This window comes from Cetorhinus maximus, chromosome 12 (genome assembly GCF_964194155.1).
Source record: "Cetorhinus maximus chromosome 12, sCetMax3.hap1.1, whole genome shotgun sequence".
Lineage (NCBI taxonomy): Eukaryota > Metazoa > Chordata > Chondrichthyes > Lamniformes > Cetorhinidae > Cetorhinus > Cetorhinus maximus.
Genome location: NC_135890.1, coordinates 41,312,556 through 41,332,069, shown reverse-complemented (window position 1 = coordinate 41,332,069; position 19,514 = coordinate 41,312,556). Strand labels below are relative to the sequence as shown.

The following is a 19,514-nucleotide window of genomic DNA, read 5'->3' as shown; positions in this document are numbered from 1 at the left end:
CAATTCCATCCAACCATGTTGTTTCAGTGAAAATATCACATAAATTATACATGCTCAAGATGTGGCTAGAAAAGTACAAGTATCACAACATCATTGTTATAATAAATTGAGTGAGGGGAACAGAAAAAAATTTAAATAGAGATTATTACAGTCAAATAGATTTGTAAATCCTTCATATTCTTTCAGTAGAACTCCTTGTGCCACACTATAAACAGTACAGAATATAGTCCATTTAATCACATTTTCATTCCAATGATTTAAAATGTTATGAATATAAATTCTCCTCAGAAAACAAAAGAAATGCTGAGCCTGCTTCAAAAATGCATATCTTAATAAGCATTGATTAATAAAACAAAGTTAATGAATAAGGGATTTGATTTTGTCATGGTAAATTGTGGTTAGAGAGAATGAACCTGTTACTTATTCAACCTACACGCAATTTGCAAGATGGCTTATTGTAACCCATTAATAGCAGTCAATCACCCTTAGTGAAAATTGGGCACGATTATGAAATTTTTAATACCAGTTTTAGGGAAACTAAGAAGAAACGCTGGATTACTCAAAAAACAGGACTTGGTCAAAAGTATTAACAACAATGGATGGAATACAGAAATATTAACTTGACTGCTTAGAAGGCTTAACGAGAAAATGTACTATGGGACGAAGTTGAAGAACACAGCTACCCCGCTAAACCTAGAGAAACTGTGGGAACATTAGAAAACTACTTTTCCAGCAGGGACAAAGGAGGAAGATGGAGAGGTTTGGTTTGCCAGCAGCCAGGGTATAAAGAAGGACCCACTTAACCCTCTAAAAAAATTGGAAAGGCTGCAGTTGATGGGGAAGGAATCCACTGTCCAAGAAGAAAGGTGGTGTCAAAAGCGTAGACTCAATCTAGGGTGTGAACAACTTTGTTTTGGGCATTATACCAACTTGTCTTTAAGGTTGTATTACTGTCAACTGTCTATTAAATAGTTAGTAGAAGTAATAAAGCATCGTTGATTTTACACCAAAATCGATTTATTAACTGATCTTTCCTCTGGGTGTAAACCTGAATTCTATGGACATTAGGGTGGATTCTACAAAGTGGGCAAAACCATACAGAAAGAAATTGCTTGACTGATAGATTGGTAACCTGACTACCATCTATACTATGGATATCACACAATATAGGCAAGAGAGGCAATGTTAGGAGATAGGCCCCAATTCTAAATTTGGTACAATTTCCGGTGAATGAGCAGCAGAGTAAGTTAGAAATTTATCCCCAGAAATATAGTCTGAGGCATTTTAACTCCTGGGCCTCATTTAACTCCCACCAGATGACTTCCTATCTGTTCTTGGTGGAAATTGGTGAAAAATCACCTGTCTTGATGACAGAAGGTAAGTGGCAGGAACGGTTGCCGATCTGTCCCTCACACGTTCCCAAGCTCGGAGCTGAGAGGGCAAGCTCGAGGCAGGGGAGGTCGATCAAACTTTCCCTGTCAGGCTCAGAGGAGGAAAACAAAATTAAAAACTTTCCTTCTCGTGCCTTTTCATGCCAATATCCTCTTCATCATTGAGGTAGCCTGGTGGGGAACTCACTGTTGTGTCTTTCCCAGGAGGTTGGGTCCTGATTATGTCACCTGTTATGTTAGTAAAGGCCTTGCTGGCTTAGGGCAGTTGCCTTGGCCACCTGCTCAAGTGAACAAGTGAAGATTGGAACCTGTCAGCACTCAGCCACTCCACAATGGGTAAGTAACTTGAGCAATTGACTCACCTGCCCGTTTTCTTCCAGGTGGTAAGGGTGAAAATCACCCCCAAAAGTTTCATATGAGTTGCATTTCACACAACATAATTTCAGTCAAGCTAAATTTAAAAGTATCATTGAAGTTCCATTGGGTACTTATTACGTTTAATTTTAATACTTTTAATGTACGCAGAGAATTTATGATCTTGCTAGCTCTCTGCGAACATTAAAGTGTAACTGTTTTATCCAGTGCCTGGATTAACTGATCTGCTAGAACAGGCCTCTGCTTTTCTTTTCCCAGAGAGTAAGAATTGGTGTTGGGGGACAAAAATAACTTTAAAAATAGTCTGAAAATAAGATGATGTGAACATTGTGAGAATATAATCCACGTCTCTCCTATGGACCATCCAATTATAGAGGCTTGTTTTAGGCACACTGTCGCCTGGGATGGCCACCCACCATCAATTTTGCTGATTCTAAGGAGCCTGTCACAGATTTCCAACCATATTTATGGTTTTCCTTTTGGCCTTGTAGCTAACTACTTATAGTAAAAGATTAATTGTCTTCTTTCGATTTACAAAGAAAGTTTGTCCAATCCTGCAGAACTTGTAAACCTGAGTTTGTCTCCCAGAGGGAGCAGATGGCAATCGAGCAAATTGATTAATCCTCGTGCTAGATAATAATTTCACTTAGTGACTCATGCATTGAATTTTCCCTTTCTCGGTATGAAACTGCTTGGCCTCCAATAATTCCCTCAATTCTTGTATCACAACAAGGATTAGTATCACATTGTTGGAGGTGGGGTGTTCCAAAGAATAAATGAAAAGTACCTCCAGATTGTACTGTCCATGTTAGGCTTACAATCAGATGAAACCCTTTGCAAAGTAAAGATGTAGCAATTTATTCAGTTTTGTAGCAGTGTGTATTTATATAACAAACCAAAATACTGCTGAAGCTATAATTGGAAAATGACATTTGACATAGCTTGATTTTAATGTTTGATCAATAAATTTGATCAACAGCATTTATTAAACCAGGAGCTTTTCGGTGCTCATGTAACGTGGCAATTTTCAAATGCACACTTCTTTTCTCACATGCATAGCATGTGCAAAAATAGTTTTTTGTGGATTTGCACGGTCAAATATACACAGTTGGTTACGACTTTATTTTATTTTCCAAATAAAATGGATATTGCTGTTTTTATAAGTTTTAAACAGAAATATTACAGCAGACCTTTAAATGGTAGCTTTTCTCAAGCAAGAACATAGTTTTGCTTTTGCTTGTTACACAAGGTAAGAATGATACCCTATATTAGTGACATTCATTAACATTTGCTGGGTGAATTTGTAAATTGGATGGGTGGGAGTCACCAGAACATCATTTCATTTTAAACCTTGGGATAAAGCAGTTAAAGACATGCTTGCAGAAAAGCCATTCTTTTAAACCTTGGATAATTAATTGAGTGTCTTTGAGTTCATTGCTAAAATTCACGCTTTTCATTTCATTATGACAGGAATAGGTCGGAGTCAAAATAGAATTGTACAAAAGTAGACGACAAACTTAAATATTTCTCTATCATGGGCCAAAATTGTGAAACTACCTTCCGAACAGCACTGTGGATGTACACCAGATGGACAGCAGCGGTTCAGGAAGGCAGCTCACCACCACTTTCTTAAAAGGAATGAGGGATGGGCGATAATTGCTTGCCTAGCCAACGATGCTTACATCCCATAAAGAATAAAAAAAAATAAGTTCCAAGTTTCTACAAAATACATTTGATTTATTTAATGAAGGAATGAGGATTGATCTTCCACAAAGTTTTGCAACATACAAGGGGAGGTGGTGGCATAGTGGTAATGTCACCAGACAAGAAATCGAGAGGCCCAGGCTAATGCGTTTGAATCCCACCATGGCAGCTGATGGAATTTAAATTCAATTCATAAAATCTGGAATTAAAAAACTAGTCTTGGTAATTGTGGCCATGAATCAATTGTCATGAAAACCCATCTGGTTCACTACTGTCCTTTAGGGAAGGAAATCTGCCGTCCTTACCTGGTCTGGCCTACATGTGCCTCCAGAGCCACAGTAATGTGGTTGACTCTTAACTGCCCTCTGAAATAGTCTAGCAAGCTACCCAGTTGTATCAAAACCACTATAAAGCCTAAAAAAGGAATGAAACTAAATAGATCACCTGGCATCGACCTAGGCACTGGAAAAGACAACAGCAAATTCAGCCCTGTCGACCCTGCCTAGTCCTCCTTACTAGCGTTGGGAGCTTGTGCCAAAAATGGGAGAGCTGTCTCACAGACTAGTCAAGCAACAGCCTGACATAGTCATCCTGACGGAATCATAAAGACGATATCCCAGGCACCACCATCACCATTCCTGCCACCCACCAGCAGAACAGACCCATCAGAGGTGATGGCACAGTGGTATAAAGTCAGGAGGGAGTTGCCCTGGGAATTCTAAATATTGACTCTGGATCCCATGAAGTCTCATGGCATCAAGTCAATCAGGAGCAAGGAAACCCCCTGATTACCACCTGCTGCCCCTCCTCAGCACTCTCAGTATTCCTCCGTGTTGAAGGAAGTACTGAAGGTGGCTGGCGCACAGAATGTACCCTGGGTGGGGGATTTCAATGCCGATTACCAAAAGTGGCTCAGTAGAACCACTACTGACTGAGCTGTCCAAGTCCTGAAGGACATGGCTGCTAGGCTTGGTCTTCAGCAGATGGTGAGGGAACCAACAAAAAGGAACAATCTATTTGACCTTGTCCTCACCAATCTACCTGTCACAGGTGCATCCATCCATGAAAGTATTGATAGGAGTGACCACTGCACAGTTGCGAAGACAAAGTCCCAGCTTCACACTGAGGATACCCTCCATCTTGCTGTATGGCACTGCCACTGTACTAAATGAGATAGATTTTGAACTGATCTAGCAATCAAAACTGGGCATCCATGAGGTGCTGTGAGCCATGCACAACAGCAGAACTGTAGACAACGAAAGTATGTGACCTCATGGCTTGGCATATTTCTCACTCTACCAAGATCAACCCTGGTTCAATGAAGAGTGCAGGAGGGCATGCCAGGAGCAGCATCAGGCATGGGTAAACATGATTTGTCAATCTGGTGAAGCACAACACAGGACTGCTTGTGTGCCAAACAGCAGAAGCAGCACACGATAGACAGAGCTAATCGATCCCACAACCAACAGATCAGATTTAAGCTCTGCAGTCCTGCCACATCCAGTTGTGAAAGGTGATGGACAATTAAACAACTAACTGGAGAAGGAGACTCCACAAACATCACCATCATCAATGATGGGGGAGCCCAACACATCAATGCAAAAGGCAAGGCTGAAGCATTTACTCTCAATCATCTGCAAAGTGCGCTATTGACAGTGCTATCAAACAGCACTTACTCAGCAATAACCTTCTCACTGATGCTCAAGTTGGGTTCAACCAGGGCTCTCAGTTCCTGACCTCATTACAGTCTTGGTCCAAACATGGGGCAGAATATTGTCATCGACGTGCGGGGGTGGGCCCGACATGCCAATATATAAAATGATGCGCAATGGCATCGGGTGTGCATCCCGATGTCACTGCGGCCATTTTGATATTTCGTTCGGCGGGTGCACACCGGAAGTGGATGCATACCTGCCGAACTGTCAACGGCCTCTTAAGGCCATTTAAAAAGTAATTAAAGTTGTTAACAACACTGCCTGTCCAACCTTAAGGTTGGCAGGCAGGCGAAGAGCCCAAGCAGCCTTCGCATTTTTCAGGAAACCTCATCCACGGATGGGATGAGGTTTCCTGAAGGTTTTATAAATTAAATAAATTTTACTTAGTTCACAAACATACCCTGGCTCATGTGACACTGTCACATGAGGGGATATGTTTAAATAATTTTTTACTTTATTTGTTACAAAGTTTTATTATCTAATTTATCTCCCTGAGGCAGCTCCATATCTCAGGGAGATTGCTGCGCTCTTTCATGCGCATGCGCGAAAGAGCGCAGAACCCGACTCTTCCTCCTCCCCCCGCCCGCTGCTACCGGCCGCATGTTATGCTGGTCGGGCCTTAATTGGCTCGCCCGCGTAAATGACAGCATGCAGCCAATTATGGGCGGCGATCAGCTCTGCGCCCACTCCCGCCCAGCCTGCCTGCCACAGGAACAATTTATCCCATGGGTAAAAGAGCTGAACTCAAGAGGTGAGAGTGACTACCCTTGACATCAAGGCAGAATTTGACCGAGTGTGGCATCAAGGAGCCCGAGAGCAAAGCTGAAGGCACTGGGGAATGGGGAAAACTCTCTGGTGGTTGGAGTCATACCTAGCAGAAAGGAAGATGGTTGTTGTTGTTGGAGGTCAATCATCTCACTGCTATGACATCACTGAAGGAGTTCCTCAGGGAAATGTCTGAGGCCCAAACATCTCCAGCTGCTTCATCAATGATCTTCCCTCCACCATAAGGTCAGAAGTGAGTTGTTTGCTGATGATTGCACAATGTTCAACACCATTCCTGGCTCTTCAGATGATGAGGTAGTCCATATGCAGAAAGACATTCAGGCTTTGGCTGATAAGTGGCTAGTAACATTTACGCCACACAAATGCCAGGCAATGACCATCTCCAACAAGAGAGAATCTGACCATCTCTCCTTGATATGCAATGGCATTACCATCATTGAGTCCCCCACTATCATCCTGGGGGTTACCATTGACCAGAAATGGAACTGGACCAGCCATATAAATACTGTGACTACAAGAGCAGGTCAGAGGCTAGGAGTCCTGCGGCGAGTAACTCACCTCCAGACTCCCCAAAGTCTGTTCACCAACTACAAGGCACAAGTCAGGGTGTGATTCAATACCCTCCACTTGCCTGGATGAGTGCAATTCCAACAACACTCAAGAAGCTCGACACCATCCAATACAAAGCAGCCCACTTGATTGGCACCCCATCCACTGCCTTTGACATTCACACGCTCAACCACCAACACAGTGTCAGCAGTCTGTACCATCTACAAGATGCACTGCAGCAACTCACGAAGGCTCCTTTAATAGCACCTTCCAAACCCATGACCTCTACCACCACAAGGGCAGTTGCATGGCAACACCATCACCAGCAAGTTCCCCTCCAAGCCACACACCATGCTAACTTGGAAATATATCACTGTTCCTTCACTGTCGCTGGGTCAAAATCCTGGAACTCCCTCCTTAACAGCACTGTGGGTATACTTACACCACATGGACTGTAGTGGTTTAAGGCGGCAGCTCACCACCACCTTCTCAAGGGAAATTAGGGATGGGCAATAAATGTTGGCCTAGCCACTGGCACCCACATCCCATTAACGAATAAAAATAAACATTTCTAGGCCATAAATCAAATAAGTTATTAATAGGGCTGTTTTGCAAAGATAGCAATTGTGATTAAGTTTATTAAAATAAAATTACAGCAGAATCTTACCATGATGGAAAGAGGAACTGCACAACAAGGACAGATTAATTACTGAATGTAGAAAGTAAAATTTGTGTGTAGCATGGGGCTGCCTGTTCAGCTTATTGTGGAAGTAGATGCCAAATTTCATACTGCAGTGATAAAATATGATAGTAATTCAGGAAGAAATGGCAGCTGAGCCATGGTGAGGTAACGTTTTTAAATAAAAGAGAATAAAATGAATTAAGTTTATAGGTAATTCAAATTATCTACATACAGAGACAAATTGATGTGGTTGAATTGAAAGATAATTGGAGTCCAAATGTTGTAAATAGGTTTAGACATTTTATAATATAATGACATTTAACTTGTATAGATTTTAAACAATTTAATAGCCTTCACATATGAGTGAAATGCATCACCTGGCTCAACATATTAATGCTTTAGCATTATTTAATATACCTGTCCAATTAAGAATAAATAACACAAGTTACCATAAAACATGAGTTAATACATGAAAATAAATGTATGGTGATGGAAATGTTTGTGGACTACACTTAATTCTGCAAAGGGTTATTAATAATAGGGTGAATTGTGTCACACTAGAATGAAGTTTGAATTTTTTGATGTTTGAATACATGTCGGGGTAGACATTAAATCTGGCTGAACGAACCCATTGTACAAGCAATAAAATGGGTACAATTCCAGGGACCAACATCTCATGCTCAAAAGGACACCTGAAAGACATCTGGCCTGATTTTAGGTCGTGTCATTTTTCAGAGCCCTTACATTTGTAGATGACAGCCCGAAGCCTGATTTAGATCCCCTCTGCTAAACTGGATATTAGACAGCAGAACAGCAAGCCAGGCTTGATTCCTTTCGGATTCTTAAACAGCTGATTGGCAACTGCCACTAAAATGTATATTTTTTAAGGTAACAGGTAACATAATTTTGAAAATCAAGAGGATATATTTGAAAAGCTTTGAAGCAAAGATTATACTGGCTTTTTTTTTGAAAAGTAGGCAGAGTGTCTGTTTGTAAATGTGGGAAAAGGACTGTGTTATGATTAGACATGCATCAGAATTATGTTCCATAAACCTCAGAAGTATATAAATTTGAGCAAGTGAAAGAACAAGTGAGAGCAAGCGCATCCTTCTTCAAGTCAATGCTCATCCTTCTTTGCATTTTGATCTCAGACAGGTGAAGAGGAAGGGGAATAGGAAGAGGGATGGAGAAAAGTGAGGGGAAGAGGCCAGAAGAAAAAGAGTAAAGAGAGGATGAAGGAGAGAAGGAAAATAGACGGGCAGTCGAGAAGAGAGAGAAAGAAGGAAAGGGAGAGGGAGGGGAGACTTGAAAAATGGGAAAGGAGATGTGAGAGGGCCTGTGGCTTCTCAACACCCAATCAAGATTGGGAAAGGGGGAGTTTGGAGGTATTACGAGAGAGCAGAGGGCATGAAGGAAGTGAATGCGGGCGAAGTGAAACACAATTGAGCAAAGGAACGAGGTAGGTGTAGCACTGAAAATGAAAATGTGGCATGAAGCAGAAGAGGGACTGGGAAGGACAAGGGACAGGATAAATGATGTGAGTTAGAGAGTTGAGGAGCACAAGCGATTTGGAGAGTGGATGGAAAAGGAGATACTGAGAGCCCAATTCCCCCATCCACTGCACATACACAGTCTACAATGTTGGTGACTCTTTTCTCTGCCGCAACATTGGACATGCCACCCATCAACCTCCATCAAAAATAAAAGTGAAAGACAAAGAGAAACTAAGGAACAGCAAGAATTGGAAAGAGAGAAGCAGAAGAGAAATGACAGAAAAAAAGCAACATAAAGCTATGTAACAAATAACCAATACTTTCTGATTTGCTGTGCGAAATGTCATGGGAAATAAATACATACAGAATTCTCAAGTTCCTTTTATTTTGTATTAAATATACCTGTCAGTTTCACACAAAATGAAATTTATTGAAATCTGACCAGTGGATTTCAAATAAAGCTCTATTGGGCTGATGTTATGATGTCATTCACATAAAGCACTATGCATGGGAAGTCCTGTACTATCAGGTGTAAAAATCCAAGGTTTACTATTTACACAGGCAATGGGAGCCACACATAGATTGCGTACTAGGATTAAGGTCCAATTTTAATGCTAACTAGGGCTCCCCCTTCCCATATTATGCTGAGAATGGTCAGCAACTGTTTGGAACAGGTGCTTCAGGGGTGACCTTTTCCTCCTACCTGCCCCTAGCCTACCAATATCACAGAATCACAGAATTGTTACAGCACAGAAGGTGGCCATTCTGCCCAACATGTTTGTGTCATCTCTCTAAATGAACAATTCACCTAGAGTCATTCTCCCGTCTTCTCCCTGCAACCCTGCACATTCTTCCTCTTCAGATAATAATCCAATTCCCTCTTGATTAGCTTGATTAAATCTGCCTCCACCACACATAACAGGGAGTACATTCCAGATCTTAACTACTCGCTGTGTGAAAAAGTTTCTCCTCAGGTCACCATTGCTTCTTTTGCCATATACCTTAAAGCTGTGCTGTCTTGCTCTCGATCCTTCCACCTGTCTATCTACTCTGTCCAGGCGCCTCATGATTTTAAATACCTCTATCAAATCTCCTCTTAACCTTCTCTTATCCAAGGAAATGGCCCCAACTTCTCTAATCTATCTACGTAACTGCAGTTCCTCATCCCTGGAATTATTCTCGTGAATCTTTTCTGCACTTTCTCTAATGCCTTTACATCTTTTGTAAAGTGTGGTATCCAGGACTGGATGCAATACTCCAGCTGAAGCTGAGCTAGTGTTTCATACAAGTTTAACATAAACTCCTTGCTCTTGTACCCTATGCCCCTATTAATATAGCTTAGGATACTGTATGCTTTGCTAACCATGCTCTCAACCTGTCTTGTCACCTTCAGTGACTTATGCACATATTCACCCACGTCACTCTGCTCCAGCACCCCCTTTAGAATTGCACCCTTTTTTAAAAAAATGCCCCTCCGTGTCCTTCCTACTAAAATGAATCGCTTCACACTTCTAATAGGTCCATACTTTGTTCTGATACCTTGCTTCTTTGGCTTCAAAGGCCAACCAATCAAAGGGACCTCCATGTCTCAGACGTATTTTCAGATGGAAACCAAAGTGTCACTTTGAAGTCAACCAACAATAACTGCTGTCACCTGACATCCTCATCACGGTGGTACTCTTGGCTAATTATGCATCAAGCTCCAGAAATCCCACAAAATATTTAAATGAGCTAACCTTGCATTATGAGGGGAGGTCAGCTCAGTGGGGCACAGGTGCATGCTGCAGTCAATGCCTCAATACTGCCTCATTTGCCCCTTATATGTATTTCAGTTATATCTGAAGCCAAAAGTTGGAAGTGAAATCCAATGGCTCTCAAGTTCCAGTACCTGGTATTCCTGAAGACACTCTGGATATTTCCAGTGAACGGGGTTTCTTGGTGACTGCTGTAGCCAGGAATTCATAAGGATTGTCCTCCTCTTCTGGAGGGAAACCGTCCAGAGATGGAGACAGCCTTATGTCCAGAGTCTGGTCATCTTTCCTTGTTTCGGATTCCTGCAATGTCACAAAAGTTAATTTAAATATTTTTATCTGATTATACTGAACCATCACAAATAAACAGTTTTGCTCTGTCAAAATAAATGTTTTGTTTTCTGTGGTATACACGTGAAGTATTTCAAGAAAACGCTAAGTCAAATTTATTTCTTTTTTATTTACTGAATGGAATTTTTTATGTTAGTTATCGCTGCTGTACCTTTGAAAAACTACATAGTTCTTTGCCAAATAGTACTGCGTTATTCTGCATGATGGCAATGTCGTGCACATAAAGTTGTAAATAAATTAATAATTTCTACAAAACTAAACAACTCAGGTCCTAATCCTACTCTGGGTTGCATCACTAACTTTATAAATGTGCAGCCCACTCATTACCTTGCAACATGGGCTTGATTACTGACTGTTCCAAAGACGTGCAATGATAATACACCTGCTTCAGTCTGCAAAGGAATTTAGCCAAATCTCAGGTAGTTGGTCATCTTTAGTTGTTACCAATTAATAATATATTCAATTTTATTTTTAACCTTCCTCCTCCTGGTGTGAAATCTGGCTTCTATAGCTGTTACATCACTATGTAATAATAGTACAATTGCTCCATTCCTCTTCATGGGTCTATTCTAGGAAACCAGTCTCTTTTTAAAAATTCTTTAATGGGACGTGGGCCTCGCTTGCTAGGCCAGCATTTTTATTACCCATCCCTAATTGCCCTTGAGAAGGTGGTGGTGAGCTGGCTTCTTGGACCACTGCAGTCCACGTGGTGTAGGTACACCCACAGTTCTGGCAGGGAGGGAGTGCCAGGATTTTGACCCAGCAACAGTGAAGGAACAGCGATTTAGTTCCAAGTCAGGATGGTGAGTGGCTTGGAGGAGAACTTGCAGGTGGTAGTGTTCCCATGCGTCTGCATTTCTGCTCCATCTCTTGGCTATTCTCTGAATCAACAGGCATTGACAGGCCATTAAAATGAACAAAATATCGCTGTTTTTTAAAATGTTTAATCTATGCAGCAGTTACAAAGCTAAGTCCAGACATGAGTGGCGCATCCACTGCCTCTTGAAATACTTCAGAGTTTTTGCCTCCAACATCCTACCTGAAAGGTCATTCCAATATTAATCATTATTGCTTGAAGAAGTGTTGTCTGATATTAATCGTGATCTTAGCTTTTACCAGTTTGCACCTATGTCACCTTTTTCTGAGGTTCTGGTTTAACTTGGGAAAGTGTTCAGGATGAATCCTTCCTATTCTATTTATCCTACAAACTTTTACAGATCTCCTTACAATTTCTTTCAAGACTGAAGAGTGTTTGTCTTTTAGAACTTTTCCTCATAACTCAGTCCGCTGGCACTAGGCCTAGAACTCCTGGGTCCCCTGCATTACTTCTAGAACTTAGGTGTTACAATTGTGTTTCAGTGACTAGAACTGAATACAGTGTTCAAGAGCCTGACCACAGCACTATACAGCTGAAACATGAACATGTCAAATTTCAGTTCTACTGACTTGACAGTAAAGGCCAGCATTCTTTTTGTTTTATTATTTGCTGCTCTGCAATGACTGGGCAATGGCTAGTGTTGAATCACAATTGCTGCCAAATCTCTTCAACCTCGCTTTAGCCGGTTCAACACCAATCATTTATTATCTAATTTCTTTTCTTCCAATGTTTAAGACTTTAGTGTAGTACATAGACTCAAATTACAGAAACCACGAGGAAAAATCAAGAGAAATACTAATCTTTTAAAATCAGAAAAATAGTGGATTTATATATATAATATATTAGATGCTGCATATTGTTTCAGGTTTTGTTAGTTTCATTTACAGGTTGCAGGGATGTAATGAAATAATAAGCCAGAGTTTGGTTTATAACATACCAGCAAAAAGCAGCACACCACTTTTAATAAAGTGAACTTCAATAAACCAGCATTATTGGTTTAGAACAGGATTTTTTCAAGATCCAAAGTCAGCAATATGGTAGCATTTGGGATTAAAGTTCTAATTCATTGAACAATGGAGTATCAGAGTATTGCCAGAGGCCTGGTGCTTAAGCACAGAGGTAAATGATGGAAAGGAAACTCACCAAATGTTTCCTAGAACGCAAGAGCAGGACTGGAAACAGATCACATGCCCTCCCTATCGATACAATTGACATGTTGCCTGACTGGCCAGGGAAAAGGGATGAGGTCTGATGGAACAAAAATCTGAAAACTCAAAGCCAATAAACCCCAAAATAAAATACCCTAGGTGTTATTAATAGGGGCATAGGATACAATAGCAAGGAGGTTATGTTAAAAGCCACTTTATTCCACTTCCAGACCTGTGACAGACCTGACTTTCTTTTCTATGTGGAAAATTTCCCCTGACTCTGCTGGTATTTTTCTGTAAGTAAAATTGAGATGTACCTGGATCCTCTGCACTGCAATATACAGAGGTGGATTCAATCCTAACCCATTAAAACAATGCTTAATGTCCCTTTTCTTTTACAGGAGGGGGGGAAATCTTAATTCTGCACCTATTATAATGTCAACAAACAACAGACAGAAGGAGATATTTCCCTGCAACCATAGCCAGATGCCCTGGATCACCTGGGCACAGTGAATATCAGAACAATGTGTGGGTTGGTTTGATTTCCATGTTTCCCTAGTTATGTGAGATTTGTTGCTCCCACATGGAGAATCAAACAAAGAGTTTGTAAGAATTATTTGCGAACATATGTTAGACTGTGCCCGCACAGCATGGAAGGGGGAGAAGGAGATAATGGTATGAACTCGCAGTTTTATTCATGTGCTGAGATTCACAGTGGTATTGTTAATAAATCATTGACATAAGTACGGACTATTATGAAAGCAACGGTGGACCAACAACAGCAACAAGCACAGAGAGAACTAATTTGTATCAGACCAATAGGAGATGAGCAGAGGAAACGCAATAAACACTTCTGAAGATCAAACGCATTCTGTTTTATCTATGAATCATGCATTAAACTAGTCATATCAAAATACAACTGGAAGTTATCTGCAAAATGGTAACTTGTACAATACCAATGGAAGGCAGGGTCTTAAAAGGTTGAATGAGCTTTTATTGTTCAGAGTTGCAATGTGTTACTTTGAAAGGTTTCCTCACGATATGGAGAATAGTTTCTTTAGCTAACGGCTGGAGGATACGAATGAAACTGTAAAGGTGATCTAACAATTGATAAAGGATAATTGTGTGAAAGATTAATAGCAGCAAAATACAGCCAGAGGAAAAGAAAACAAACTATTCACTGCTGACAGCCTAGAAATTGTATTTGGTACCAATGGGCAAACTATAGATTCCATGCTCCAAAGACTGCTTCCTTGCACATTGACCGCAGGGTTTATTGCATTTGCTGTTTGGACTGTAAAGTTATGAGAACATTAACCACCAGCTTCCTGTATGTTTTTCAAGTAGATACATTCTCATTCAAAAAAACATTTACTGCATTTATGGCTCTATGTCATTAGCATCATGATGGAACACAACATGGTGGCGGTGGGGGGGAGGGGGCGGTGGTGATATATGGTTGCTCAAGCAAGGCCCTCTGCTCAGCAGCAACCTACCTTTAGTGTTCAACTCTGTCCCCTCCAAGCCCATGAGGTATGGCACATTCTGGGCAGCATTTTGTTTTGGAGTCAGGGCCATTTCTGGGTGCTGACCACATATTGTGCCACATCCAAGGCCAATTGGAGGCCCTCCAGTCCTGAGAGATTGGTAGCCCCACAGTCAGAGGTGGGAGCTGCCAATGTAGGTGAGGGAAAGAGAGAAAGAGAGCACCTCAAAATGAATGACTTTTTGATAAAGCTGAAATTTATACTGGTCACAGCTGCAGTTGCTTTGGAGAGGGAACTATTGGATTTGGCTGCCATGGGGACCCGATAGCCGACTGTAAAATAGTTATCAACACATCTCCCCTATCACCAGCCCCCCTCCCCCTCCAAATCCCTTCACCAAAACAGCCGACTTTAAAAATGACCCAGAGGCAGAAACACGCTGGCAAGTCAGCACGTCATTCTCCGATGCCAATTTTCCAGTTCTCCCATCTCCGGTCTCGCTTCCAACGCGAATCAAAAAATTTTCTCATTTTGATTCAGGGAAAGCTTCTGAAGTATATGCCTGTGAGCAGGTCCTTGCTTCACATCGTGACACAGTATGCACTGTGCTTCCAGCCAATAAGAAGCTTACAGAGTGGTGATATTTCTGATATCTAGTGGTGATATATATGAAAAAAATGGTGCATTAATGTAGTTAAAGACATGATATTGCTGCGCTTCATAGAATAACCATGTCACATGCACTGGCTTGGGTAATAGATTTTAAATAGAATAATAGTGTTGTCAATTTTTTCCAGGTTGTTTGACACTCAAACCCACTTTGGTCTCCCAAAGCTAAGGTGTTCAATATGACATCATCAAACCATGCCAGTGACTGTGTTTTCTGCTGTCTGTCACCACATGTACTGAGACATTCTCACTTAATGCAGGCTGCCTCATACATAGTATTTTGGATGTTAGTCTTTGATAGCTTGTCCTAACGCTTCTTACCAATTTCTTTTGAGCTGCGCTTCTACCATGTTAGTGGATAAATTCAGGTTAAGTATACTATTTGTGCAGCTGGTCAAACAAACCTATTTGACCCTTCAATATATGTAGCAGATTCAGATAATTCACATTCATCCTTATTGCTCAGCTCTGCATTTCTTTCACATCGGACACCCTCTTGCTCACACTTTCCCGTATATGGCAGTTGAGAAGAACCGTTTCCAGTGTTGGCTTTAATGCCTCCTTAATGCGGTGTAACTTTGTATACAAGTGGGTTGCTCTATCATCCTTTGCTGTGTTCTCTCATTATTTGTGCAAGTAAACTGGGCTTTGTACAGTCTGGGTTCTCATTCCACAGTCATTCAATATAACATGATCAAGAGCTGAACTGTTCCATTTTGCCCTATTTATACTGGTAAAGTGGCCATTTGCTAGTTATAGGTGATTCTGCACCATTATTGCAGTTATTTTCTGCTTGATTACTCCGTTGTATTTGAGTTTTATTGGATTCAATCTTGCAGAAAGTATACACAGTGAAGTTGTGATTGCCAGAAGGTACATTAAAACAAATGCAAGAAAGATAAACTTAAATTTAACACATTTTCAATACACTAAGTCATTTCACCCTTTAATGCATTACAAACTAACTTCCTGAACCAAAGGAGCCCTTTTTATCTGGATATTAGGAGAGATCAATATCACCTGCAGCTTAGCAGAATGAAATATGCAGTGATTTGCAGAACATCAAAGCAGTAGGACTGACTGAAACTGGTTACTTAATAAGATCTACAAGGCAGATATTCTCAGCAGCTGGTTCAGGTGAGTACTAGGACTTGTAAAAGTTAAGCTACAAGGTTATGTTGGTAATTGCAAATGAGTGAATTAATGCCAAACTAAAAGGTGAAAAAATGGTGCCAAAACTGGGAGAGCTCTCCCACAGCAACAGCCTGACATGGTCATAGAATCATACCTTACAGCCAATGTTCCAGGCACCATCATCATCTTCCCTGTATACGTCCTGTCCACCAACTGGCAGGGCAGACCCAGCAGAGGCTGTGGCACAGTGGTATACAGTCACAAGGGAGCTTCCCCAGGAGTTCTCAACATTGACTCTGGACCCCATGATGTTTCATGGCATCAGGTCAAAAGTGGGCAAGGAAATCTTCACTGATTACCACCTACCACCCTTCTTCATCACTACTCCTCCATATTATGCACCACTTGGAAGAAGTACTGAGGGTGGCATGGGCACAGAATGTACTCTGGGTTGGGGACTTCAATGTCCATCATCAAGAGTCGCTGGGAAGCAACACAACTGACTGAGCCAGTCGAGTCCTAAAGACCATATCTGCCAGGCTAGGTCTGCGGAAGGTGGTGAGGGAACTAACAAGGGTTAAAAACCTACTAGATTTGGCCTTCACAATCTCCGTGTTGCAGATGCACCTGTCCAGGTAGGGCACACAGTCCTTGTGAAGACAAAGTTTCATTTTCAGACCAAGCATACCCTCCATCGTGTTGTGTGGCACTACCACTGTGCTAAATGGGATAGATTCAGAACAGATCTAGCAACTCAAAACTGGGCATCCATGAGGCACTATGGGCCATCAGCAGCAGCAGAATTGTATAAAACCACAATGTGTAACCTCATGGCCCAGCATATCCCCCACTCTACCATTATCATCAAGCCAAGGGATCAACCCTGGTTTAATGAAGAGTGCAGGAGGTCATGCCTGGAGCAGCACCAGGCATACCTAAAAATGAGGTGTCAACCATCTTTGTCATCTTCAGTTCTTCATCAATGACCTTATCTCCATCATAAGGTCAGGAGTGAGGATGTTCGCTGATAATTGCACAATGTTCAGTGCCAATCGCAACACCTTAGATATAGCAGCAGTCCGTGACCATATGCAGCAAGGCCTGGACAACATTCAGGTTTGGGCTAATGTTTGGCATGAATGTTACCTGCCACTTAAGTGCCAGGCAATGACCTTCCCAAACAAGAGAGAATCTAACTATTCCCCCTTGACATTCAATGGCATTACCATCACTAAATTCCCCACTATCAACATCCTTGGGGTTACCATTGACTAGAAACTGAACTGGACTAGCCATATAAATACTGTGGCTACAAGAGCAGGTCAGAGACTGGGGATTCTGAGGTAAGCAACTCACCACTTAACCTCCCCGAAAAACTGTCCACCATCTACAAGGCACAAGTCAGGGTGGTGATGGAATCCACTTGCCTGAATGAGTGAAGCTCCAACAACACTCAAGAAGCTTGACACCATCCAGGACAAAGTAGCCTGTTTGATCTGCACCCCTTCCACCAACTTAAATATTAATTCCCTCTACCACTGACGCACAGATGGTAGCAGTGTGTACTATATACAAGTTGCACTGGAGCAATTCACTAAGTCTCCTTAGACAGCATCTTCCGAACCCACAACCTCTACCACCTAAAAGGACAAGGGCAGTAGATGCATGGGAACACCATCAGCTGCAAGTTCCCCTTCAAGTCACTTACCATCCTGACTTGGAAATGTATTGCCGTTCCTTCACTGTCACTGGTTCAAAATCCTGGAACTTCCTCCCTAACAGCACTGTGGGTGTACTTACACCACATGGACTGCAGCGGTTCAAGAAGACAGCTCACCACCACCTTCTCAGGAGTAGTTAGGGATAGGGAACAAATGCTGGCCTCATCAGCGACCACCACAACCCGTGAAAGAATATAAAATGCAGTTTTTGAAAGTACTGTGCAAATTGAACTACCATGTCCACACACTATTTTGTTCTATTATTTTTCCAGGGTTTACAAGCTGTTTGGCTGATTGCACAGGTTGTGTTTTTCTTAGCAGTCATAGCAACCAGACTTATTTTGAGTTTGCAAACCATTGTTGATTATAGTGCATACTGTGGATACTCCAGATCTTTCACCACTGGAAGGTTGCTGTCTCAACTTAGTGGAAATTGCAGGAAAGTCTGCATATATTTTTTGGGATGGTACAGTAAGTCTGGTTGCTATGACTGCTAAGGAAAGTACAACCTGTGCAATCAGCCAAACAGCATGTAAACCCTGGAAAAATAATAGAACAAAATAATAGTGTGGGGACATGGTAGTTCAATTTGCACAATACTTTCAAAAACTCTTTGAGTGATGCCTCAAAACTCCCTGTAAATACATTTCACAAACTAATCAGCGCATTATATACAGGTGGAACACATCTCCTTTCATTTAGTCCCACCTTTCGAGAGTTGATCCTTTCTGCACAAAATAACTGAAACTGCTTTTTTTTATTCTTTCACGGGTTGTGGTGGTCGCTGACAAGACCAGCATTTGTACCCTATCCCTAACTACCCTGAGAAGGCGGTTCAAATCCCATCAGAGCAAGTTGTGAAATGCAATCAATAAATCTGGAATCTGTGGGCGAGCAGCAGAGAAAAATGACCATAAAGGCGGCTGCATTGTCGTGAAACCCTGCTTGCTGAGGGAAGCCTGCCTTCCTGTACCTGATGTGTTCTAAAGGTGAGTCTCATCCACACAATATGGTTAAACCCAGAAGAAGGATTTGACTTCGGTTCGGGGCCCCGATGTTGGGGTCAAATTGGGGTCTCGACTCTCGCACTATGTGGAGAACAGTCACCTAGCATTGATTTTCACCAAATTGGCCAATTAGTGGCCAGAGAGCAGCCTCACTGTCCAATTAAGGGCTGCAGGGAGGCTTTCAAAAGAGGGCCAGGACACCAACCAGCACTAAAGATGCAGCAGGCTGCCTTTTTAGGTAAGAGAGAGACATGGTGCCTCAAGATGGAAATGCACTTTCTCCAACTTTTTAAAAACATGCCTTCAGCAGCTGGGCTACCATTGTGGAGGGAAAGAGTGAGACCTGCAGTTCCAGGTGAAGACAGGCAGGCGTGGAAGGCTTCAAAGCCTGCCTTGAGCATTGGCCCCTTCCAGTTTGCCACAGGGAGGCTGCCTCCAGGTAGGTCTAGTTCCCAACCCCAGAGGTCAATTGGAAAATCTTGATTGGCGTCGAACTCACTAGGCCTCTAAAGAGCCTTAATTGGCTGGTCTGACCCTCCTGCCCCCATCCTAACTCTGGGAAAACAGCCCAGGGGCGAGATGTTGCCAGGAAATTAGCACGCCGGCCAGCAGCATGAATTTTCATGCCCACCCATCTGTGTGCTTGCTCCCATATGGGGGAGAAAGTTCTGCCC

General features: G+C 42.0%; 1 protein-coding gene across 1 annotated transcript in view; it reads right to left on the bottom strand.

Annotated features, from left to right (window-relative positions):
- anks1b (ankyrin repeat and sterile alpha motif domain containing 1B) overlaps nt 1–19,514 on the bottom strand; it is an 809,329-nt gene that overhangs the window by 217,041 nt on the left and 572,774 nt on the right. The window contains exon 11 of the mRNA XM_078553447.1: nt 10,584–10,749. Coding sequence (XP_078409573.1) covers nt 10,584–10,749 — 166 coding nt within the window. The remainder of the gene's footprint in view (nt 1–10,583; nt 10,750–19,514) is intronic.